Here is a 25123-nt window from a genome sequence, read left to right on the forward strand (position 1 = left end):
TTGGAGGAATGGAGAACTCACTGCATCGCCATGTAAATTGTCCAATAATTAACTACCCTCCTTGTAAAGACAGGATGCAACTGTTTGCTTGGGCTGCCAGTCACTGGATCTCATTATGGTGGTACTATGGTGGTACAATATGGTACTGTCTATAACTCATGCTTCAACCATTCATGATGCCAACTTATTTCTAGTAGAATTTGTAAATTTGTTTTCTGTATGTTTTGATCAGCATTGAAACAGTTAACATTGAGATTTACATTGTCATCATTAGGCTCAGCATGCCTTGGAGATGAAAAAAAGCAATTCAGACTTTTCTTGGTTAAGGTTCAGGCAGAAGCTTTGGATTTTTCTTCCTGAGGTGTTGCCAAATAGAGTCTACACACAGGGGCGGATGAGAGTGCTGCGGGACCCAGGGCAGTGCCGCGGAGCCCTGGGCAGCGAAATTTCGCAGGGCCCTGCTCACCCTGCCCTAAATCTGCCGCTATCTACACATGCTGCCCATTCTCCCAAATGTTTCCAGGTGTATATTGAGAAGCATTCCTAACTTATTCTGATCAGGTGAAGACACAATTAGGGTACCAGCTGTCCTCTTGTTGAGGAGCAAGGGAGTTAGGAATAATTTTGGAAGACATCCAAAGAAAACAGAAATCTGGGCATAGAGGATGGGTAGTTAGGGATGCATGTTGGATGTTATTACGTTTTCTGTGTATGGTTAGTTCTCTCAACTTAAAAGGAAACTCTAACCTATAGAAAGTGAAAGCTTTAAATTTTACAAAGTTCCAAGAAAGTCTTATTTTTTCCCTCTTGTTCATTTGTGTACTTTTTTCTGTTATTGTCATTCACTGCACATTGAGATGGAAACTTTTCATGCTCTCCCTCTTGGCCAGATATGCTACTGCAGATATACCTCACCCTATACTATTCTATCTGTGTGTCAACAAGTGTGCTTGCTCAGATCAGTGTAATGAGAAACCAAGCACACTAATTAACAGAACTAGGTCCCCCTTTTAATTAAGCCCTATGGATGGAGAGATTGGAAACCTCTTTAAAGGCCCTTATGTCAGAAATAAGGTTCAGAATGCCAAAATCTTAAAAGTCCAGAACAAAAGTCTCTGTTCTCAGTCTCTCTGGGCTAAAGAAAGAAAGAGAGTGAGAGTTCTTACCTCCTCCTCCTGCCAATATGGCTGCACTCTAAGGTGATTTCTACACTGGTGCAATCTTGTGCCAGAGCTATGCAAATGAGGCTAAGTGTGGAATATAGCCGAGCCACATTTGCATATCTAATGAGCCGCCATTTTTGCGGAAGGGGGTTTTGCGCAAGAAGGAGCTGTCTCCACTGCCCTTTCTTGCGCAAGAAAAACCCTCTTGTGCAATGCTGTTATTCCTGAAAATAATCAGTGTAACAGCATTGCACAAGAGGGTTTTTCTTGCGCAAGAAGGGGCAGTGGAGACAGCTCCTTCTTGCGCAAAAGCCCCTTCCGCAAAATGGCAGCTCATTGGATATGCAAATGAGGCTCGGCGATATTCCACGCTTAGTCTCATTTGCATAGCTCTGGTGCAAGATTGCGCCAGTGTAGACATAGCCTAAGATAATGGGGATAAAGGAGGCTTTGCTATACCCATAAGTCCTCTGGATGGGATGGGATTTGAGTTTGTGTGTAGAGACTGATGCAGAAGTCACTATGCACAGATCAGTAGATCCATGTGGTACTATCAGCTGATGCGATAAACCTTATTTCTGTGGTGCTAGGGGGTTGTGTCCCAGGTCAAAGGGACATGTAGCTGGGGAACTTGACATGGGATCAGCATAGAGGGAGAGGATCAAGAGACTGGCAATAGGAGTATGTGCTCAAATGAAAAGCAAGCATGCTTTGAAGCTCCCTGCTTCCGGGGAATAGCTTTGGCTGCCAGAGGGAGTTTTGGCCATTTGGGAAAGGAAAGGTGGATTGGGTCCCCTTACTCTTGTTTTCAAGGCATGCCCTCCATTTTAAATTCTGCATAGGACCTAGAGGAGGCTAAAGCCTTAAAGGTCAGTTTAACAGCCACAACTGAGGCTTCTTTGTGCCCTGTGAGTGTAGACAGGAGTAGTATGAGGTTCATTTGCTTTACTCCACTGGGAGGGGGTGGGGAGATTATTATGGGTATGAGTGGACCAGAGGGAAAAGTGGTTCAAAAGAAGCATTAATTTAGAGTGTGAAATGTTGGAGCTTGACCACGAGGAGCCCAGCAACACAAAGGGGGAAACCCCACAGTTGACTGAGAGAACACAAAAGCCTGTTGGCAGTTAGCAACTGAAGAATAGTACAATAAGAAAGGATCTATAGTGAAGCGTGTACTGTTATAGAAAAATTGGATTCACAGAACTATTGAATGGACTCTTTGTTATGTTTAACAATAGACATGATCAAAATAGTTACAATACAAATATTAAAAAATTGTCATTTTGAAATTGGCACTTGACACTAACATGTGACATGATTAATAACCACAAACATGGTTTGTTTTTATGCCTAACAGGATGAAAAACAAACCATAAAAGTGCTTTCCTGCTAATATCAAGCCCTCAGTTATTTTTCAAGTCACCCTCTGTTCAGGATCCAAATCACATGGTATGTCAAACTCATGCCCTGGTGCCCCAGGCTCTTTATAAATTTGGTCATTCCTTTTTACCTTGGTGACTACCCCAAATTAGTAGGTTTTTTTTCAAATTAGGAGAATAAATTTGTGATTGGAGAAATCTGAAGTATCTAAAAGGATGTTACAAGGACGAAAGAGAAAAAATGTTCTCCTTGGCCTTTCATGATAGGACAAGAAGCAATGGGCTTAAATTGCAGCAAAACTTAGGAAAAACTTCCTGCCTGTCAGGGTGGTTAAACACTGGAATAAATTGCCTAGGGAGGTTGTAGAAACTCCATCACTGGACATATTGAAAAGCAGGTTGGATAGACATCTTTCAGGGATGATCTAGACAGTGCTTGGTCCTGCTGTGGGGGAAGGGGACTGGACTTGATGATCTCTCGAGGTCCCTTCCAGTTCTAATATTTTATGATTCTATAGTCAAGTAGTTCCTTGATGGGGTTTTGTTTGTTTTCAAAGAATGTACAAAGTCCCGTGTCTCTGAACACAGTAGGAAGCAAACAGCAGGAAACAGCTTCATTGCTCATGGTACCAAGAGAACTTTTTTCAGCCTTCACCCTGACCACAAAATGTCTCCCCAGGTTTCTTCACAGGTCAGACACCACACTTTCAGCAGCTCCCTCTCTCTGGCTGGTCATTTGGCTTTCTTAGGTCCTATGCATTGTGACAATTTCTCTCTTTTTTACCCCAAACAATACTCAGTAAAAGCTCTTGGACAGGATAACATACTCCTTCTATCTTAGGTGAGGGATAGTCTTTATTGTTGTGTTAACTGAAAGGAGTATTCACATCAATTAATGAGGTTTTAACTTAACCCATAATAAGATTTTACCCACTTCATTGTTGATAGTCTGCATTCATTTTTAATTTTTTGTCCACTACATGCAAACACAATAAGAATAATAAATGGGACCATATCAGAACACTATGGCTACGTCTACACTGGCCCCTTTTCCAGAAGGGGCATGTTAATTTCAGCTATCGTAGTAGGGAAATCCGCGGGGGATTTAAATATCCCCCGCGGCATTTAAATAAAAATGTCCGCCGCTTTTTTCCGGCTTTTAGAAAAGCCGGAAAAGAGCGTCTACACTGGCCCCGATCCTCCGGAAAAAGCGCCCTTTTCCGGAGGCTCTTATTCCATAGATGCACTCCAAAATGCACTCCAAAATGCACTTCAAAGTAGGAATAAGAGCCTCCGGAAAAGGGCGCTTTTTCCGGAGGATCGGGGCCAGTGTAGACGCTCTTTTCCGGCTTTTCTAAAAGCCGGAAAAAAGCGGCGGACATTTTTATTTAAATGCCGCGGGGGATATTTAAATCCCCTGCGGATTTCCCTACTACGATAGCTGAAATTAACATGCCCCTTCCGGAAAAGGGGCCAGTGTAGACGAGCCCCATGGGAGTATACATTCCTCACTCTGTTACTGTATATTTGTATAGGCCTGTGACATTTTTGGCCCTTCCATCAAGAGACATAATTGACTTCTGTCTGCTGGACTCACACCTCTGTAAACAGGACCAGCCACAAATGTTTTAGGAAAGTTTTTCTGAAATATGATGTTTCGTTGGACTCCATATAGATCCATTTTATATATAAAGGGAATCTTCCACTTGTCCTCAGGTCTATGCATAGTTAGTAACATTTTAAAAAATGCTGTCAAGAGTCATTAGTCAAAATAAGCTGGGAATATGAGAGTCAACGTATTGTCCAGTTGTTACGGATTTTGGAGTGCATTTTTGTGAATGTTAGCACTTTATAAACCTTAATTAATCATTTCAGCATTTCTGTGAAGTAGCTTTATTATCCTTGTTTTACAGGTAGAAAACTAAGGCTATATCTACCGTACAAAGTTACATTGATGTAAGTTACAGCGGTGTACTGCCTATGACATTTGCATATTGCTTGGGAGTATGCACTCTTGGCTCCTTGTGACGGCACTCCATGTAATCACCAAAAGCTCTGGCATCTATGGAAAATACAGTGCACCACAGATATATATCCCAATGTGTCCGGTACCCTCATCCTGGGTTATGCCTGGTGAGACATTTTCACAATAAACCATCTTGTTAGTCTTTAAAGTGCTACATAGTCCTGTATTTGGGGGATTCTAGTGATTCACTCATGTATTTCTGAGGAATAGGGATCACGTTCCCATAAAGCCATTTTCTTCAACACATTTTCTTGTTTCATTACATAATTTTTGTGTATTTTAAATTCTCACAGCCCCATACCAGAAGCATCTGGTCTGCAGAACTTATGACAATACAAGTAATTGTTGCTGATACAGTATACACAAGTCTCCTGTATTTGCAAAATTTCAAGTATGACTATAACCAGATGTCTGAAGAGGAAGAGAAATTTGATGACAATGACTGGGTGCAGATACACATGGCAAATAAAAATGGCAGGTTGCTGCTGGCACTCCCAGATCAGCTCTACATGATGGATTGCCGCTTGGTGGCCAAGAAACAAGCACTGGTTGATGAGGTCACATCAGAATGCAGATTTGTGATGATGAGCAACGGCTTCAGAACTTTCAGAAGCAAAAGACCACGTTTCTGGATCTGTGCACCAAGTTTGTCCAAGCCCTCCACCCCAGAGTCACCAGAATTAGAGCTACATTGACAGGAGAAAAATTTGTGGTGATTAGGGATGTGAAAGGTTAACCGGTTAACTGGTAAATGAGTAATGCTTACCCGTTCTGGTTAACCATTAACATGTGGGGGCTGGAGCAGCTCCCCACCTGCCATGGGAAGGCAGCTGCTCCAGCCATGCAGGGGGCCCACTGTGGACAGGGGCTGCTCTCAATTGGAATAGCCTCTATCTGTGGCAAACGCAGGTGCCCCTCAGGCAGGAGCTGCTCTGGTGTTGCAGAAGCCTCTGTCCATAAGGAGCTGGGGCACACCTCAGGCAAGCACTGTGTGGGCATCCAGAGCAGCCTGTGTTCATGGGGAGCCCAGGTGCCCTGCCGGCAGGGACTGCTCTAGCATGCTGTCTCCATGTTATGTCAGCAGCAACTTAGGACATGATTACATGTACAGCACTGTTGAGTGTCTGGTGAAGACACTCTATGCTGATGGGAGAGAGAGTTATAATAAAACCACCTTCTCTTGGTGTAACTATTAGGGATGTCAACATATAGACGACTACACAATTAACTGATAAACCTGGGCTTATCCGAGCTCCCCGTGGACAAAGGCTGTTCCAGCATCTCATGGAGCAGCCTCTGTTCATGGGGGGGGGGGGGAGGCGAGCACCTCACAGACGGGAGCTGCTGCTGCATACCAGCCTCTCTCCGTGTGTGCTCAGACCTATACGGACAGGGTCTGCTGTTGCCCTGTGCTGCTGCCTCTGATAGGCAGCAGTGCAGGATGGCAGGGGGCTCCCCAGGAGTGGCACACTGGCTGCTGTCCCCATCCCCGGGGACTACTGAATAATAGTGTAACAACTAAAATGTGATGTGGTTACATGACTATTCAATTACATGCTAACATTTCTAGTAACATTTGATAAGTGTATGTCTGGGGGTGACCTATGTCTTTAAAACAGTACACTTTCCTTGTTGAAACTTGTTGCTCAGGAGTGTGAGAAAATGCCTGCACTACCCTAAAAGTTTTAATGACAATTTCTCAGTATGGTTTTGTCACCAAACCCTGCCTTTTGTTGACAAATCAGTGAGAACGTACACACTACAATGCAACTTTTGTTGGGGATTGGGGGGGGGGAGGAGAAATACCCAGTTTTGGCAACAAAAAAAACTCCATCTCTGTAAGAATTGTTTGTTTTTTCCTCTCCCTTTATTGTCAACAAAAAACATCGGGGACTTTGTTGTTTGAAAGAACTGGCTTCTGCCAGTATCCCATAATGCCTGCCCTGATGGCTGTGCTCAATGTTTTACGATCTCTGCTGCCCTGCAGGTGCCCTTTCCTTTTCAAAGCTCTAGGACCGTGGTCACCAACAGGTCGATCGCGAGCTACTGGTCGATCTTGAGGCCTCGACCAGTCGCTCACGAGGCGTCCTGTCCACCCCGCCCCCATTTCCCTCCCACCCCCCAGAAGCCCCACTACTTACCTCAAGAGAAAACGGAGGTAGTGTCAGCTTCAGAAGTCCCGCAGCTTAGCTCCACTTCCAGTAATTCCAGAAGTGTACTAGCTGCTCTGCCGGCCCCCTGCACCGCACAGGAGGGGTGAGTCAGCCCCACGGGAGGTGCACAGGGGGTTTCCCAGCACGCGCGGGGGTTGGCCTTGGGGAAGGCGCGTGAGCGTGGGGCTTCCCTGCGCAGGGGGGTCGGCCCCCCTGGGCAGGTGTGCGTGCGGGGCTTTCCTGCACGGGGGGGGGGGGGGGGGGGGGGGGGGGGGGGGGGGGGGGGGGGGGGGGGGGGGGGGGGGGGGGGGGGGGGGGGGGGGGGGGGGGGGGGGGGGGGGGGGGGGGGGGGGGGGGGGGGGGGGGGGGGGGGGGGGGGGGGGGGGGGGGGGGGGGGGGGGGGGGGGGGATGCTGGCCCTGGGGCTGGTGTGCACGCGCAGGGCTTCCCTGCGCGGGTGGGGGGGTCGGCCCCCTGGGCAGGCGTGCACGCACGAGACTTCCCTGCGCGGGTGGGGGGGGTCAGCCCCCTGGGCAGGCGCACGCACATGGGGCTTCCCTGCATGGGGGATTGGGGGGAAGGATTGGTCCCAGAGCAGGCGCGCGCGCGTGCAGGGTTTCCCTACACGGGGGGGGGGGGGGAGTGCTGACCCCGGGGCAGGCACCCGCTGGTTTCCCTGGGGGTGGGGGAGAATGCTGGGAGGAGGGAGATGCAGGGGACTCTCTTCCTCCACTGGCACCTCACTCCCCAGCCCCCACTCCCGAGCCACAGAACACTGTCCTCACTCCCCTGGCCCCAGCCACAGAACTCGGTCCCCATTCCTGTCCCCACTCCCCGAACTCTGTCCCCACTCTCCTGTCCCCAGCTACAGAACTTTGTCCCCATTCCCGTCCCCACTCCCTGAACTCTGTCCCCACTGGCATCCTGTCCCCTGCTGCAGAACCCTGTCCTCTGCCCCCAGCCGCAGTACTCTGTCCCCACAAAATGTATAATTATAAATGCTTCATTTTAGATTTAAATAGCATGAATAAAAAACAGACCATTTATTTCATAACTATAAACACGTGATTTTAATTGTATGTATCGCATAATTTAAAAACAAACTGTTTATCAGAGTGTGTAAGTAAGGGCTGGGGATAGCAAGTGATGGACAGGAAGAGAATAGAGAGGGCGGGGCTTCAAGGAAGGGGCGGAGCTTCAAGGCAGGGATGGGGCGGTAGGTTTTCGCCTGTTCTGAGATTTAAAAAGTGATCTTGGATGTAAAAAGGTTGGAGACCACTGCTCTAGAACCGTGGTCCCCAACGCGGTGCCCGCGGGTGCCATGGCCCCCGCCGGGGGATTTCTGGGCGCCCGCTGAAACATCTGGGCTGGCCCCGCCCCCGGCGCGCTGCACATGCATGGTGCCGGCTCCAGGCGCGGGACGCATGGGCGGCCCCTCCCCTGGGCGCGCGGCACATGCGCAGGGCCGGCCCGGGGCGCGTGGGCGGCTCCAGCCCCGGCCCCAGGGCACATGTGCGGTGCCGGCCTGGGGTGCGTGGCTCGTGGGCGGCCCCGGGCCCGCGGCCCATGCGCGGTGCTGGCCCGGGGTGTGTTGCCGGCCCCTGCCCCGGGCGCGCGGCACATGCGCAGTGCTGCCCCCGGGCGCGCAGCTCGTGTGTGGCCCTGCCTCTGGGCGCCCGGCACGTGCGTGGCCCCGCCCCTGGACGCCCGGCAGCCACTCAACGCTGGGGACCACTGCTCTAGAAAGTATCTAACAGCTGAGTGAGAGGCTCCCTCTGGGGAACAAACAAAAGGCAACTCAGTGGACTGCTCCTGTTCAGCCCTGCTAGGAACACAGCAGCAGGCAGACTGCTAGTGCAGGGAAAGGGCTTGGAGAAACTGCTGTGCTGCTTTGACATTACTTAGTACAGAGAACTCAGAGTAATGCCTGATGCTGCTCCCAGCAGAGGAGGAGTTTGTGGGAGCTTTCAGGGAGACTCCCAAGCAGCACAGCTCTGTGTTCCCACAACACTGCAGGGCGCTTGGCTCTGTCCACACGGGAGCCAGCAATGTGGCCATGAAACACGGACACCGGGAGGCAGCAAAACCAGTTTTAACTGTTGCATTGCAACAGCACTTGAGTCACCAAAGCTTCCCGGTGCGGCGACAGCCTGTGGCAGCCACAGCCGCTCTCCTGCCAGCAAAGCCGCTGCGCCCGCTAGGCGGCGGGCTTACGGGGCTGGCAGCTGCGCGCTCGCCGGCTCTGCTGTGCGCCTGCGCAGTGCAGCCACCAGCACACCGCCCGGGTGCCAGTGGGGGCGGGGCAGAGCGGAGGGCCCCGCCCCAGGGCTTTTGGGAGGAGCCCAACGCGGAAGCCAGGGGCACCTGTGAGTGAGGCAGTTTAGGCCGAAACACGTCACTCGGGGGTAGCCAGAGGGGTCCGGGACAGGGGTTTATGGCCGGCGTGGGAACGCGACTCAGTGACTGGCACCCGCGCGCCCTTGCCGCGCTTCCGCTGCGAGTCAGGCAGTGTCGCGGACACCTTCTTCCGGCAGCGCCCGGGTCCTCGCGCCTTTAACTGGCCGCCGCCGGGGCCCCGCCCCCCTCTTTCGCGGCTGACTCGCAGAGGCTGAGGGGGTGAGTGAGAGCTCGGGCCGCCGGGCACCTCGCGGGGCTGGGCGGGGGCAGGTCGGGGCTGCAGCCGCCACTAACCGTCCGTCTCTGTGTTTCAGCAAAACCCGGGCGGGAGCGACCCCCAACCGACCATGGCCGAGGAAGGGTGAGACCCGGGCCGGGGGGAGGGACGCGGGCGGGCCGGAGGGGAGGGGGGAGAGGCTGTCTCCGCGCGCGCCACGTGCTAGCGCGCGGGGCTCCTATCCCGGGCCTGCGCGTCCCCGCCACGTGCTCGGCCCGCGTGGGGGGAGGGCGGAGCGGGCGGCGGCGGCGGCATGGCCGCGTCTGGGTCTTCCGGTGCGGCCGGGGCAGGCAGCTGGGCAGCTGCAGGGCGCTGGGTCCGTGCGCACCTGGCCCCCCTCCCCGCCTGTCGCTGCCCCGGCCTTTGCAGGCAAAGTGTCCGCGGCTCGTGAGGCCGGCAGGCGGGCGAGGCGTCATGTTTCTGTGTTCGATTGTTTAGCATTACTGCTGGAGGTGTAATGGATGTCAACACCGCCCTGCAAGAAGTGCTGAAGACCGCACTCATCCACGATGGCTTAGCTCGTGGTATTCGTGAAGCTGCCAAAGCCTTGGACAAGTAGGTATTATCCTGGGACTGTTTTCTAACCAGTAAATCTGTATAGTCACGTTAATGTGTGTGTGTGTGGGGCATATGATTTGTGTAGGTAATGGGCCCTCCATTGACCTTAAAAGGTTTTGCTTTGAAAGCTGATCGTATAAACAAGAAGACTAACAGCCCTTTGCTTTACTGCCCTAAGTAAAACTAGTAATCCAAGAATTAAAGGGTACAGTGCCAAGATGTTGAGTTTCCTGTATTTATCTTGTATGCTTGCATCATGTAAGGTGAACAGTTGTGGAATAGCACAGACAATGTGATTTGACTTGAGGAAATCGAGTCTTGAGTGTCCTTTGCTTGAGCCTCTATTTAAACTTCTTTGGTATGGCCCTTGCAATGGAGGGCTGATACTTTTCAAGGGATTATTGAAGATAAAATTGTTTGACTTGGAGTCCGTTAAACTAAATAGTGCACCTTTAACTTTTATCACAATCATATTGGGGATAGGTTTATTTAGATACATTTGTCTTAAGCTTTTTGGTAATGTCTGTATAATATATTGTAAAGGAAACCTTTCAAAACAGAACATGAACCTGAAACTTATTATGAATGTTATGAGTTGGTCTCTGAACACACTCTTACTGGAAAAGTAAGAGAGAGGCATGTGAATAATTTTAGGTGTAGATAAAGTGACTTTCAAAACTACAATAAAACTACAGGTTTTGAATGATGACTCTCAACAATGTCGGATACCCCTTCACTCTTTTTATGAGTGATAAAAATAGTCTGACAAACCTGTAACTTCAAGGCAATAGACAGATATAAAAAAAGTGAGAAAGGAAAAAGAAATTGTGTGCAGTCAACGACCTGAAACATACTTCAAAAAATATAATATTGCCGAAAAACATATCGGCAGCTCAAAAAAAACAATGTAAAATCTTATTTGGTGGGGAAGAAAAAGGTAGGAACAAAATGAGTATTCACACAGGATCATGGTGACATTCAGTAGGTGAATACTTAGAAAGTGGTGAGTGCAATGCTAAGAACCTGATTTTTAGCCTTCTTCATCTCGAGATAATGGGATGCGTGGCACTGGGATGGAACACTTGGTGTTTTGGTTATAATCAGGTATGGGTGTGGTCACTCAGACCCTTTTAATATTCATTCCATACTACTTTTTTCCCCAAAAGAATGGTCCCGGAGACCAGAACCAAACTCATGCCCATGATCCAGGTGGCTCCTCTGTTAGATCCCATTATCTTTAAGTGGTACATTATCTTTAAGTATACTTGGATTTTCAGAAAGCCTTTGACAAGGTCCCTCACCAAAGGCTCTTGTGTAAATTACATGGCCATGGGATAAGAGGGAAGGTCCTTTCTTGGATTGAGAGCTGGTTAAAAGACAGGAAACAAACGGTAGGAATAAATGGTAAATTTTCGGATTGGAGAGGGGTAACTAGTGGTGTACCCCAAGGGTCAGTCCTGGGACCAATCCTTTTCAATTTATTCATAAATGATCTGGAGAAAGGGGTAAGCAGTGAGGTAGTAAAGTTTGCAGATGATACCAAACTGTTTAGGATAGTCAAGACAGAAGCAGACTGTGAGGGACTCCAAGAAGATCTCACCAAACTGAGTGATTGGGCAACAAAATGGCAAATGAAATTTAATGTGGATAAGTGGAAAATAATGCACATCGGGGAAAAATAACCCCAACTATACGTACAGTATGATGGGGGCTAATTTGGCTACGACAAATCAGGAAAGATCTTGGAGTTATCGTGGACAGTTCTCTGAAAACTTACACACAGAGTGCAGCGGCGGTCAAAAAGGCAAATAGGATGCTAGGAATTATTAGGAAAGGGATAGAAAATAAGACCCAGAATATCTTACTGCCCCTGTATAAAACTATGGTACGCCCACATCTTGAATACTGTGTACAGATGTGGTCTCCTCACCTCAAAAAAGATATTTTGGCCTTGGAAAGGGTTCAGAAAAGGGCAACTAAAATGATTAGGGGTTTGGAACGGGTCCCATATGAGGAGAGGTTAAAGCGACTGGGACTTTTCAGTTTAGAAAAGAGGAGACTGAGGGGGGATATGATAGAGGACTATAAAATCATAAGTGGTGTGGAGAGGGCGGATAAAGAAAAGTTATTTATTAGTTCCCATAATAGAAGAACTAGAGGACACCAAATGAAATTAATGGGTAGCAGGTTTAAAACTAATACAAGAAAGTTCTTCACACAGCGTGTAGTCAACCTGTGGAACTCCTTGCCAGAGGAGGCTGTGAAGGCTAGGACTATAATAGAGTTTAAAGAGAAGCTGGATAAATTCATGGAGGTTAGGTCCATAAAAGGCTATTAGCCAGGGGATAAAATGGTGTCCTTGGCCTCTGTTTGTCAGAGGCTGGAGAGGGATGGCAGGAGACAAATCGCTTGATCGTTGTCTTCTGTCCACCCTCTCTGGGGCACCCGGTGCTGGCCACTGTTGGTAGACAGGATGCTGGGCTAGATGGACCTTTGGTCTGACCCAGTACGGTCGTTCTTATGTTATGTACTTCCCCCACTTTTATCCAACATGCATTTTTTTATAGAATTGAAGAGATTGAACCACTACTATAATTCTAGTCTGGCTCTGATAGGGAAAAAATACATGCAGAGCTCAATCTACTGCAGTCATTTTAATTGACAAAATAAATAATATATATATATATAAATATTCATTGCTTATAGTTTTCCTTGCTTGAATCCTATAGTTTTCCTTGCTTGAATCCTATAAGTGCCTTCTTTAGGGTGTCTCGTATTTCCCATCTGTTCAAATATTGTGTACTGCAAAGGTCATAATTAAACTTGAGGTCCCCACCCAGCATTCCCTCTGAGTTGCTGGGACAGGTGATTAATCAGCCCCGTCCAGCCAGGGGCTCAGTACCTGTGAAGCTGTGCTGCCTCTCAGCTCAGACAGGGTTTCCCAACCTATGGGTTGGGACCCAAATACTGATCGCCATTATATTTCAAAAGGGTTGCCAGGTGTCTCCCAGGTGACTCTTAAGGAGCCATTCACACATTTTTTTCAATTGCTCTCAGTCACCATGTCTTCCTGAATTGTCAAAATGGGTCCCCACCTGGAAAAGGTTGGGAACCTCTGGCTTAAAGGTAGCACTGTCCTCACCCTGCCTTGCTGGGACATAGGTTTTTACTTGGTTTTTACTTTACAATCATAAGTGACTAGTTGACTATCCGATAAGCAAAAGCTTATCCAGTAGTTGACTAGTCGCTTCCGCCGTCCTCTGGTTTCTCTCTAGGAGGCAGTAATGGGGGAAGCTGGTGCTGGGGAGAGCCAGCTTAAAAGCCAGCTCCCCCCAGCACCATCTCTGTGGGGAGCAGTAGGGACCTGGCTTGAGCCAGGAATCAACTATTTCCAACTCACACCCAGTCTGAGACTCTGCACCTCTGCTTTTTAAATGTCTTAGGAGCCTGCTGCTTTTTAATACATTTTAAAAGCAGAAGCACAGTGGGGGAACCCAGTGCAAGCTAGGGCAGCTGCTTCCTGGCTAGCACCATGTTCCCTCCACTGCGTTCCAGCCTTTTTACATTTAAGGCTTGTACAGCAGGGGGATTAAACCAAATTTACCATTTGTACCTCTACCCTTGATTTAATAGTTTTTGATATGGTTTCCATAACTGAAGTGGATCTCTGTTAGAGATCCATGAACTCTGATGCTGATGTTGTAAATCCTTCTAAGCTTGATTCAAAACTAAGTCTCTCTTGTAAACTGAATCTGATCCAATCAATACATTGTGATAGTTTTTATATAAAATGGTTTAATGTAGGCAAATACACATTGAATACTGTATTTGAATTCATGGTTTATTGGTGTAACGAATATAAATCTTCATATTTTAGACGCCAAGCCCACCTTTGTGTTCTTGCTTCAAACTGTGACGAACCAATGTATGTAAAATTGGTTGAAGCCCTTTGTGCAGAACACCAGATCAACTTGATAAAAGTGAGTATTGACACATTAATTAAAATTTTGAGCTATCATAGATGATCTGATACAATAGTGTACTCAACTAAGGGCCCATACAGTAGTGTACTCAACTAAGGGCCCATTTCTGTTGGAGTAGCATTTTAGTGCTATGATGAACATACTAACAGTACAAAACCATGAGTATAAAATACAAGGCAAAGAAGGACAAAACAATTTTCAATAAGTAATGTCGAAGTCCAAGTAGACAGATGTATTTTGTAAATTGTAAAACTCAGTTGCTGCCACTTCTTCCTAGTAATGGGTTTTGTTAGTCTGAGGTTCTTAAGTGTAACTTCGACTCAAAATTTCTTCCTTAAAAATATGTAGAGCTGCACGATGATGATTGTTTGGCTCCCTCTACTGATATATGTGAGGAAAGCAGCCACAAACGTCACCAATCTTTCTGAGTGTACAGCAATTTTGATCCTGTTCTGATTGTATCAGGGAGAGTGCGGTTCTAACATACTAATGTTTTTAACAGGTTGATGACAACAAGAAACTGGGTGAGTGGGTAGGTCTCTGCAAAATCGACAGAGAAGGAAAACCTCGCAAAGTAGTGGGCTGCAGTTGTGTGGTTGTCAAAGTAAGATGATAGTTTTTTCCATTGTTTCATCAGTTTTCTAAAAATATAAACCAGAAATATAGTTTAAGTGGAAACATATTTTTACTCTGTAAATGTAGTGCCAGTTTTCTGTTCCAAAAGTTTCCGTTATTGCAAAAAAAGCATGCATGAGTTAACACTGTTAAAGCTATTTTGTTGCTGAATGTGCACTAAAGTTAATTATAAATTAATAATCTCAGCTCACTCTAGCTTTTTTAAATTATTTTGTAACGCGTTACTGGACATTTGAATACTGGATTGATAGAAAGTAATAGTTTAGTCTTAAAACAGAAATGTAATATTACCAGTGGTCTAGTTCTAGTTTAAAAAAATAACCAAATGCCAGTAAATTGTCTGCTTAACTTGATGATGTTCTGCAGAAACTATTAGGATGGTACTGGCAATAAGAAAGCCATGGTACGAGCCTTAAAGACTTACTAGTCCTTAAGGTCCCTGAAAATGGCTACACGTCTTTCCTAAGGGATGCACAATGGTTACTCTGAATATTTTCATATTTCTGTCCTTGACTGTTAAGGCTTCCACACAGATTCCATGCTAACAAAACAATTAGGTATGTTTGCCTACATTTTGCCATTAGGTTCCCTTAAGTCACAGGCACTCAGATGCCCTTGTTCCTACAGCTACTTGTGCCTAAAGAAGTACAACAAAGAAATAATAATATAAGCAAAGAGCTTTTGAATGCATGGAGGCATGGGAACAGTCTTCCAAAATACTCTGTGGTGGTGGGAGGGTGGAAGAATCTAGCAGTTAGTATCACGGGATACCTTTTATCTCAAATTCTTCACAGATTGAAGAAACCAAACAGAGGGAAATAGATGAGGGGTTTGCAACTCTTTAACATATTAAAGAAAACTAAATTGAATACCAAAAGGTTATGGTGGTAGTTACTGCTGATAGGTGGGTGTGTTCATGAACAAATATATACATATCTGTATATCAGAGTTGAAGAATAAAGATTAACTGCTGAACTTAATTAACTATCTTCTACTAAAGTTTATCCTAACATAGGTTGTAATTAAGCTACCCAGGCTAAATTAATCTGAACAAAGGTATATTAATTCCAAAAAATGTATTCATTCCATTAATTGACTATTTTGCATTCTAGGACTATGGCAAGGAATCTCAGGCCAAAGATGTCATCGAAGAATACTTCAAGTGCAAGAAATGAACAAAAAATAAAATTTGTCAAGTTGGTTTAATTTGTGACTGTTTTTGATGGGTGTCCTCTACCGTGATCCTTCAAGCTCAAAAAGTACACTTTCTTAATGCCTTCTTTCATCTTAGGTCTGAGTGGTAGTTCATCATTCATTCAACTATATCCATTTATTAAGCAAACTCTCAAGCTGTTAATTGTGGAGAGCACTGAAGTTCCTTTTTGGGGAGTTGAGAACCTATATTACAACATCCAGGGCTTGACAAATAATAGTTGAGTAGATTTCAGCCATGTGCCCCCATTCATTTGCAGCACGCGCATGCGCAGTACGGGGCTGGCGAGCAGTCAGGCCCTGACAACATCTAGGATAATTTGGCTCCCTCACTGAAACAAGTGAGGAAAGATTCCTGAATTGTTACCCAAATCATCTGAGATGCAGCAATATTTTCCTCTACCTTTTGAAAATATAACACAATTCTACACACAATTCAGGTTTGAATTTGAGATTACAGCTCCAACAAGTTTTTTTATAATGGGCTGAATATAAATAAGCTTCACTCCAACCTTTGCGAGCTTTAGATTTTTTTTGGTTGTATTCTAATAAAGGAGTTTTGACTCCCGAGAGAACCAGAACAAGTAAGGCTCCATTATTATAATAGGTGAAAATAGTAAGTCTGATTATGGAGCCTGCTGCCTTTTAAATGCTAATAGAAATAGATATCAATCTCAAGTTGCTGAGACAGCTGCAGGATTACTAGTGTAACAAATGAATTGTGTGTGTATATATAAGTGGAGGGGGTGCTTTCTGTTACTGGCCCCCAAGCTTTGCCCCTTGCTTTCCCTCATAGCTTCTCCCCCCCCCCCCCCCATTCCTGAGTGTGTAGCTTTAGGTATCACTGGCAGAGCCTGGCAGTCCAATTAGTGATGTTAAATATTGGTTAATTGACTAGTCAGGTAACTTCATGAATTCTTATTAGTTGACTCTTCTGTAGTTCTGGGGGCAGGGCTGGCAGCCAGTGTGCTCCGGCCTCACTCTTGAGGAGCATTCTGCTGGAGTTTTAAAAACCAGCTCCCCTTGTGGACGGGCTGCCTGTTGCCCTGTGCTGCTGCCTCTGATCAAGGGGGGTCCTGGACCCATCACTGGCCAGACTGCTAAAAAATTTACTGTTAGGCCAGGGGAGGAAAATGTGTGTAGCATTAACCTATACGCTTTTGCTAATGGGTTAATCGACTACACTATTACATCCCTGGTCCCAACCTGCATTTCCCCTGCCTGCAGTGGCAGGGGAAGCAGGAGGTACTGGGCAAGTGCACTTGTTCCACTGCCCTGGGGTCCTGACCATTGATTCCTGAAGCCATGTCCTTGGGATGCCAGGGGTTGGGGAGGGAGGATAGTATTTGGTGGCTGGTAAGGAACAGTCCCTCTGCCTCCTGAGAGTCCCAAACTAGACTGTAATCGTTCTGGCTAGGGATTGCCCTAGTTTGAGACCCCAGTGTAGAAGTCTAGGCACCTGACCTGGGCTGTGGATTCCACTAAATAGATGTCTGAAACATACATTGAGTTGCAATATCTATATCTTTGTGCTTCTATTCTAAAGTGTCCACATAATCTGAGTCCTCTGTCCTGTTTTTTCTGGAGTACTTTGTATTTATGTGCTCAAACACATATTAATTTCAGTAGTTACTGTATGGCTGTCTACACTGGCTCGATCTTGTGCAAAAGCGGCTGTTCTTGCGCAAAAACTTGCTGCCTGTCTACACTGGTGCGATCTTGCTCCAGAAGTATGCAAATGAGGCTAAGCGTGGAATATAGCTGAACCTCATTTGCATATCTAATGAGCCACCATTTTTGCGGGAGAGGCTCTTGCATCAGAAGGAGCTGCCCCTTGTGCAAGAAAAACCCTCTTGCGCAATGCCATTACATTTCTGATTTTTTTTCAGCTGTTTACAAAACTATTTGAGGAATACCATTATACACAAACCTAGTAATTAGGGGTATGGGTAAGCAGTGTTGGAACCTTTAGCTGTTCACAAACATTGGCTGCTCATGCTAATGGACTGCTGCTCTTGTCATTCTCTGCATAGGCCTGCATTAGGATATGAGGTGCACTAGTGAATCTTACGGCTATTTGCTGACAACAAGAATGTTGAAACCCAGATATCTTAGGCTGTGTCTACACTACCAAGGCAATAAGGATTTAGCAGCCTATGCTGATGGAAGAGGAACACCACCTTCAACAAAGTTGCATACACAAATATATTGTCTGGCTAGCAGCTTATCTACACTAAGGCGAAATAGTCATGTTGGTCAGGGTAGTGGGTCTTTTTCAAACTCTGCACATAGTTGTGTCAACCTTATCAACTGTATCTGAAATCTGAGGTTTAAAAGGAGAGTGTAATGTAGTCAAAGATGCTTGTGTGCCATTTTTGTGGTTTAAGAGAAGTCTGACCTGCTTCCTCTTAAGACTGTCTGTAGAACAGTTGGAAAAAATACGTAGCACTTTAAAGACTAACAAGATAGTTTATTAGGTGATGAGCTTTTGTGGGGCAGACCCACTTCTTGTTAGTTTTTAAAGTGCTATGTATTTTTTCCTTTTGTTTTAGCAAGATCAGACTAACATAGCTACCTTTCTATTACTGTAGACCAGTGGTCCCCAACCTTTTTAGGTTGTCGGGCACCAGGGGGCGTGGCCGTTTGCCCGCTGGGCGCCAGGGACCGGGGGCGCCTCCCCCCTAGCCGAGCGCCGGGGGGCGGGACCCCACCTAGTTGCGCGCCCGGGGGCGGGGCCCCCTCCAAGGCCCACGCGCCCGGGGCCGGCGCTCCCCGCCCCCCCCCTCCCGCTGAGTGCTGCGCGCCCGGCGCTCCCCCCCCCCCGCCGCCGAGTGCCGCGCGCCCGGCGCTCCCCCCGCCAAGCACGCTCCCCCCCAAGCGCCCGTGCGCCATGTGCCCGGGGCCAGGCCAGGCACCGTGTTGGGGACCACGGCTGTAGACAGTCATAGCTCTTGTCCTTTCTCTCTAGGTTCTCATGCCAGTTTTTTCTATGGAACCCCTTACCTCAGTTTTCCTGCAATTTTGCCTGCTCTCTTGATTTGTGTCTTGTTCTCGCAGGCTATGTCTAGACTACCCACGATTTCTGAAAAGATATGCAAATTAGGCATGAATTTGTACCTCTTCAGATCCCTTTTTTGGGAGTTTTTTCTGGAAAAATAAAAGCAATGTAGATGGGGGGGGGAGTTTGCGCAAAAACCCTCTTTTTTTGAAAGTACCCTGTAAACCTCATTTTTTGAGGAATAAGGGTTCTGTTGAAAAAGGGGGGGTTTTGTGTAAAAACCCCTGTCTAGACTTTTTTTCTAAAAAAAAACTTCCAAAAAAGGGATTGGAAGAAGATATGCAAATATATGCCTAATTTGCATATCTTTTGGAAGCTGCAGGTAGTCTAGATGTGCTGTCAGGGTACATCTACGCTACAGAAGATCAAAGCTGCTTCTGTCAATCTTCCAGGGTTCGAATTAATGGTCTAGTTAAGAGCTAATTCGAAGTGCGAGGAGCATGGCACTCGATGCTGGTAACCCTGCTTTAATGAGTAAGGGAAACTTCCTTGGACTTTTTGCAGCATAGACAGTGCCAAGAGCCCAATTAAGCTACTTTGACTTCAGCTATGCAGTTAACGTAGCTGCAGCTGTGCATTTTAATTAGATTTTGTCCCGTAGTGTAGACATACCCTGAGTTTTCAGAAGTAGAAACGTATTTTCATGAAAATCTAGAGTTCAACAAACTCCACATGGAGGCCATAAATATAGTTGAAGCAAAATGCAGGACTATGTAGCACTTTAAAGACTAACAAGATGGTTTATTAGATGATGGCTCATCATCTAATAAACCATCTTGTTAGTCTTTAAAGTGCTACATAGTCCTGCATTTTGCTTCAGCTACACCAGAGTAACACGGCTACATTTCTATTACTATAAATATAGTTGTGATGGTGTGTCAGGGGGCCCCTGACCCTGCACCCCCATCCACAGCCAAATGTGACTCTTTGCCAGCCAGTAGAGTAGAAGGCTTATTGGTTTGCAGAGACCTGGACTAGCTTAGGGTCAGTGCTACCACAGGAAACAGGGTAGCCAGCCTTATTCCTCTGGAGTGGGGGTGTAGGGGAGGAGAAAGGGGCTTACAGGCCTCTGAATCTCCCTGTTCTGGACTTAGTCTGCTCTCCTTATGCTTCCCCCAGCCAATGCTGATGTAGCTCCCAGGCCCAACCCCCCAACCAGGTGGCTGTCCCCGCCTCTCTTTGTTTGTCTCTCTCTGCCTTCTTATCTGCTCAGGCTGGGATTAGGTGTCTGGGTCAATACACATGTGGAGTAATCATCTGGAATCACACAACACAGCCAGGAGAGAGCACTGGATTACAAGACAGACAGCATTCCCACTAGGTCACAATAGTACAATTTATGGATGTGTTTTGTTGTAGCTTACAAACAAATATATCCTCAGATATATTTGTAATTTGCAGAATCAGTTTATAGTATGTTAAAGTAGTCATACTTGAAGGCAGAAAGCAATCTGGCTGGCTAATGAAGGTTTTGGGACCTCTAAATGCACCTATATTAATTGGAAGTCATTAGTTTCATGTAAAATTGTATCCGTTCACAAATTAAAAATACATACTTAAAATGTTTACTATTAAATTCCTGTTCTTGGATTTCAAAGGTTGAATAGCTGGCTGTTTTTAAACGTGAAATGGTATGAAATTGAGGTATAGGATCTGTATTCTATCAGGATTTTATCAGGTTCTGTTTACATTAGAGAAAATTGCGGTTTTTTTATTTAAATGAAGTTATGGTTCACAGTTTTGGCAGCACTATAAAATGGATCTTGCACCAGTGCAGTTTCAGATTTTTGTGACTGGAGCACTTTAAAGAGAAAGATACTCAAATACATCTTGTCTCCTCTAGTCACATATGTTGCCTTGAGAATGCCAATTGTAATTGTGATGTAGACACCTGAACAATACCAAAGAGACTGATTCCTTGGGGGAAGACTTTAGAGATATCAAATACTTAAAGATTAGAGAGGAACCTTGTGGGATTTTTAAGATGTTTTGATACCTAACTCACATTGTCACTTCGGAAAGTCACACTATCCGCCCAGAAGTCTGACCCTTGCATGCTTTTGGAAATGGGAAATTAGGCTCATTAGTCCTAATTTTGACATGTTAATTGCTAAAATATATCGCAATGGTGCTGGTATACTGCATATCAACAAGCAAATGTCTGTGTTCATTAAAATTTAAAAAATCAGAATAGCTGAGAAGAAATAATTCTTCATTCCAACCTTTGAGAGATTTTGGATTTCTTGTGTTCTGATAAAGAGTTTTGACTTTGACTCATCTGTGAGCCAAAACAAGTAAGGCTCTGTTATTACAATAAGTGAAAATTGTATGCCATATCTTGCAGTTACTCTAAACACCAGCATCGGGGCTATGACCAAATTCATACTGAAGAACATGTTTATACATACTGAGTTAATTGGCTAAAAAATGGGGTTTCCTTGCAAAATTTTGAATAGAATTAAATCTAATAATTGGCATACAAGTAAATGTAGTGAAAAATAGAGCTCAGTGACCTTAATGGTTGCTGGAGAACAGTTAATTACCAGCCTGTAGCTTATCAAATAGAAAAATGTAATCATATAAAAATAGCCATATTCTGGAAGAATACATTTGTTGGGCAAAATTTAAAATGTCTTTATAAATACTAAATGGTATCAGAGTGAAGTTATCACAGTCCAACTCTGATTTAACTTTTATTAGAAAAACCCTCATATCTAGGCAGATTTTTTCAAGATGACCCATCAGTTTATTGCTAGAGTTAGTTGGAAATTGACAGTTTTCTTTTGCCAAAAATTTGAGACTTCAAAATTTGTTTTCATTCTTCATGCATGAAACTAAAACTTTTAAAATGTGTGAAAAAGAATTTAGTTGTGTCCATTTTCAGAAGGAAAAGCTCTGGTTGTCAATTCACATCTCTCTGTATGCATTCTCCTTCAATGTTCCTACTAATCTTTTCCATCCAAGTGCAGAATAAATTTATGTGAACCAAGGTACATACAAAGGTGCAGCACCAATATAAACAAAAAACCTAACTGTGGGCGTTCTGCTAATTAGATGGGCAGCATTTCAATGTTTCCTAATTGGCCACGCAAGTGTATAGAGTACAAGGAGCACTGGTCTCCATCCTAGATCTCAGAAGCCTTCCCATCAAAAACACATCTGAAATGTTTCAACTTCTACCACATAGCATTTAAAAAAAGTGCTGATCAGATTTTTGACTACTACCAAAAGACATTCCTTTACTAAGTACTTCATCCAGAAAGATGTGATTAGATTTCTTGAATATAAGACTGAAATTTAAAATACTCTGGTAACAAGTAACTGTCTTATTGGGGAAAAGTCCTACCCCATGGGTGAGGCAAAACAGTCTTTGTCCCATAGTCACCTACCTGGGACAGGCAATAATTAACAGCCTATAGTTAGCATTCTGTAAGGGAACTCGGACCCTCTGGGTGGCACTGAGCCACAAAGTCTTTAGTCTGTAACCATGTTGGGTGGGGAAGGATGTAAGCAGTCTGTAGAGGAGCACTGGCCCTTTGGATAAAAGACTACAAGTGACGCATGGGATTTCTGGCCTAAAGATGCATAGGCCACCACCACAGGGATGGGATTGGCAGCAGGAGGTGGAGAGACCTGAACCCACCCTGCTCTATCAGGTCCCGACCTACGGCCCTAATCACCATCGGCTCAGTGGAGATCCTTCACAAACACTGACTCCCACTCAGGAAGAAAAACTTGACTGGAGTCTAGTTCCCCATGGTTACTTCCTACCAAATTCTGGGTGTAGGACCCTGTAGTTCAGTGATCCTCCATCTCCTCAGGTTACTCAGCCATTGGCAGCTCTTCAGGATTCCTCATCTTGTCTCCTGATAGCAAGACGTCTGTCCACTGCACAGCTAGGTTGGGCTCTTGCAGAGGTGTCTGCTCCTTAGAAGAGACATCTGCTGTTTCCCATGGCTCAGCAGTAACTGAGATCTTGTCTCCTTTTCTACTACCTATCCTGAGCCGGTACTTCCAGAGAAGAGGGTAGGCTGGATTTGGTTCTCCTGACAGCAGATTGTAATTGTCCTTCACACTCAGGTGTGGAGGAAGGCCATTCTGCTTTCCCACACTGGCAATAGCAGAATTTTACTATATTTCAGACAGTTCATATTTGGATATACAGGCAGTCCCCGGGTTACGTACAAGATAGGGACTGTAGGTTTGTTCTTAAGTTGAATCTGTATGTAAGTCCGAGCTGGCATCAGCCGCTGCTGAAACTGATCAGTTTCAACCGCAGCTGAATCTGGATGCCAGTTCTGACTTACATACAGATTCAACTTAAGAAACCCAGGCGTCCCCAAGTCAGCTGCTGCTGAAACTGATCAGCAGCTGATTCCAGGAAGCCTGGGGCAGAGCAACTCTGCCTCGGGCTTCCTGTAGTCAGCTGCTGGTCAGTTTCAGCAGCAGCTGACTTGGGGACACCTGGGGCAGAGCAGCTGGGGTGCCGCTGGGTTGCTCCAGTAGCGCGGCTCCTCGGCGCTACTGGAGCAACCCAGCAGCACCCCAGCTGCTCTGCCCCAGGCGTCCTGATTCAGCCACTGCTGAAACTGACCAGCAGCAGCTGAATCAGGACGCCTGGGGCAGAGCAGCTGGGGTGCTGCCGGGTTGGTCCGGAGCGGCGCTGCGGTACCAACCCGGCAGCCCCCAGCTGCTCTACCCCGGGGGTAGGCAAGAAAAGCCTAGTCTGCTGGGGGGGGGCACTAGCTGCACCCCCCCCCCCCAGCTGACCAGGGAGACGGGGGTGGTGGGACCGCCCAAGTCCTCCACGACTTTGCTCTGTCTCCCTGGTCTGCTGACCTGGGAGACGCGGAGCAAAGCCGCAAAGCTCGCGGGCAGCGGGACAGTCCAGGCGCGCCGCGCTGTCCCACTGCTGGCGTGCTCCGAGGCTTTGCTCCCCATCTCCCTGGTCTGCTGGTCAGACCAGGGAGACAGGGAGCAAAGCCTTGGAGCACGCCCGCAGCGGGACAGCCCTAGCGCGCCTGGGATGTCCCGCTGCGGGCGTGCTCCAAGGCTTTGCTCCCCGTCTCCTTGCAGACCAGGGAGACGCGGAGCAAAGCCGCAGAGCACGCAGGCAGCGGGACAGTCCAGGCGTGCCGCGGCTGTCCCACTGCGGGCGTGCTCCGCGGCTTTGCTCCCCATCTGCCTGCAGACCAGGGAGACGGGGAGCAGCTTTTCTTGCCCCGGAGGACGGGGGCGGCGGACCGCGGCGCATCTGGGCGTCCCGCCGCTCCCATCCTCCGGGGCGAGAAAAGCCCCGTTCGTAACTGCGGATCCGACATAAGTCGGATCCGCGTAACTCGGGGTCTGCCTGTATTTGTAACCCAAGCTTTCGCTTAAGTTCTTTCCTTTTTAATCACCTGGAGAATGGAAGAGGAAATCAATCACATTAAGAAGGAGGTAGATATGGATGACAATATTGCTTGGTGAGACACACATTCCTGATTGCTCTTTGGAAAGTAAATTGTTACAAGAACGGTTCTCATTCACATTGAGATTTCACACTATAGTTTGCTGATATATTTTGCAGTAGCACAAATGGCAGGGGATCAGGGTCTGTCAGCAAGAAAGCAGTATCCTGTACAAGCACTTTTGCAGGCTCCAGCCGTTCCTTTGAAGAGTATTATTTATTCTGCATGGTTGCCAAGAGGAAAAAAAATGTAATACAGCATTATTAAACACAGTAAGTATGTTATTGGCTAATATGCACTCATGTCACGAAAGTAAAATATATTTATAGTTAAGGCTGACATACTGTCATTAATTCCTGCTGTTGTTAAAAGCAGGAGAACCAGAGTTCAGCAATAAAGGCTCCTCATTTTAGGGATTGTTTATGTAGTTTTATTATTTGTAGCACTTAGGAGCCCCATTCATAGACTAATGCCCTATTGTACTAGATACTATAGCTACACCAAGCAGAAAGATGATCCCTGCAGCAAAAAAGTCATGTTAATAAAAACTTTGGTAAAATTTTCATTCACTGCTGTAAATCATGTGTGAGCGCACTAGCCATTGGAGCACTCGTCATCATGGCGCCTCCTGCTGGTGTATCCAGGAATTAGCTTTTCCAGCCCTGGAACATCCCCTGTTAGCTGGTGTCTCACCTTCAGCTGCCTGTCTTCACTACCACTTCAGGCCCCATGTCCCTCCGAGCTCACAGTGCCCCTTCCTTCATGAAACTTCCCCACAGAAGTGTCCCCACACTCTGGGGTCCTCCCCTCCCAGGGAAGCCCAACCCCCTAT

The 25123-nt window shown here is 46.5% G+C and overlaps 1 protein-coding gene and 2 non-coding genes across 3 annotated transcripts; all 3 read left to right on the top strand.

The window, feature by feature from the left end:
* The first annotated feature begins 9223 nt into the window (after positions 1-9223).
* On the top strand, positions 9224-15777 carry RPS12 (ribosomal protein S12). Its single transcript, XM_075924196.2, has 6 exons — positions 9224-9336; positions 9432-9478; positions 9833-9949; positions 13830-13932; positions 14438-14539; positions 15684-15777. Exons 2-6 carry the CDS (start codon positions 9465-9467, stop codon positions 15744-15746), a joined length of 399 nt encoding a protein of 132 aa, XP_075780311.1. The 5' UTR covers positions 9224-9336; positions 9432-9464; the 3' UTR covers positions 15747-15777.
* LOC112543582 (small nucleolar RNA SNORD101) lies at positions 10648-10723 on the top strand. The gene has a single exon (XR_003086812.1). It is a non-coding gene; the product is annotated as a small nucleolar RNA SNORD101 (small nucleolar RNA).
* On the top strand, positions 14897-15028 carry LOC112543583 (small nucleolar RNA SNORA33). Its single transcript, XR_003086813.3, has one exon. It is a non-coding gene; the product is annotated as a small nucleolar RNA SNORA33 (small nucleolar RNA).
* Positions 15778-25123: the final 9346 nt, after the last annotated feature.

This window comes from Pelodiscus sinensis, chromosome 3 (assembly GCF_052426305.1).
Source record: "Pelodiscus sinensis isolate ZL-2025 chromosome 3, ASM5242630v1, whole genome shotgun sequence".
In the NCBI taxonomy this organism is placed as follows: Eukaryota; Metazoa; Chordata; order Testudines; family Trionychidae; genus Pelodiscus; species Pelodiscus sinensis.

What these genes read in the sequence shown, in the direction of transcription:
- RPS12 (XM_075924196.2), top strand. An exon ending in GCTGCCAAAGCCTTGGACAA is followed by an intron (nt 9,950 to 13,829) that starts GTAGGTATTATC and finishes TTCATATTTTAG; the next exon opens with ACGCCAAGCCCACCTTTGTG. An exon ending in ACCAGATCAACTTGATAAAA is followed by an intron (nt 13,933 to 14,437) that starts GTGAGTATTGAC and finishes TGTTTTTAACAG; the next exon opens with GTTGATGACAACAAGAAACT.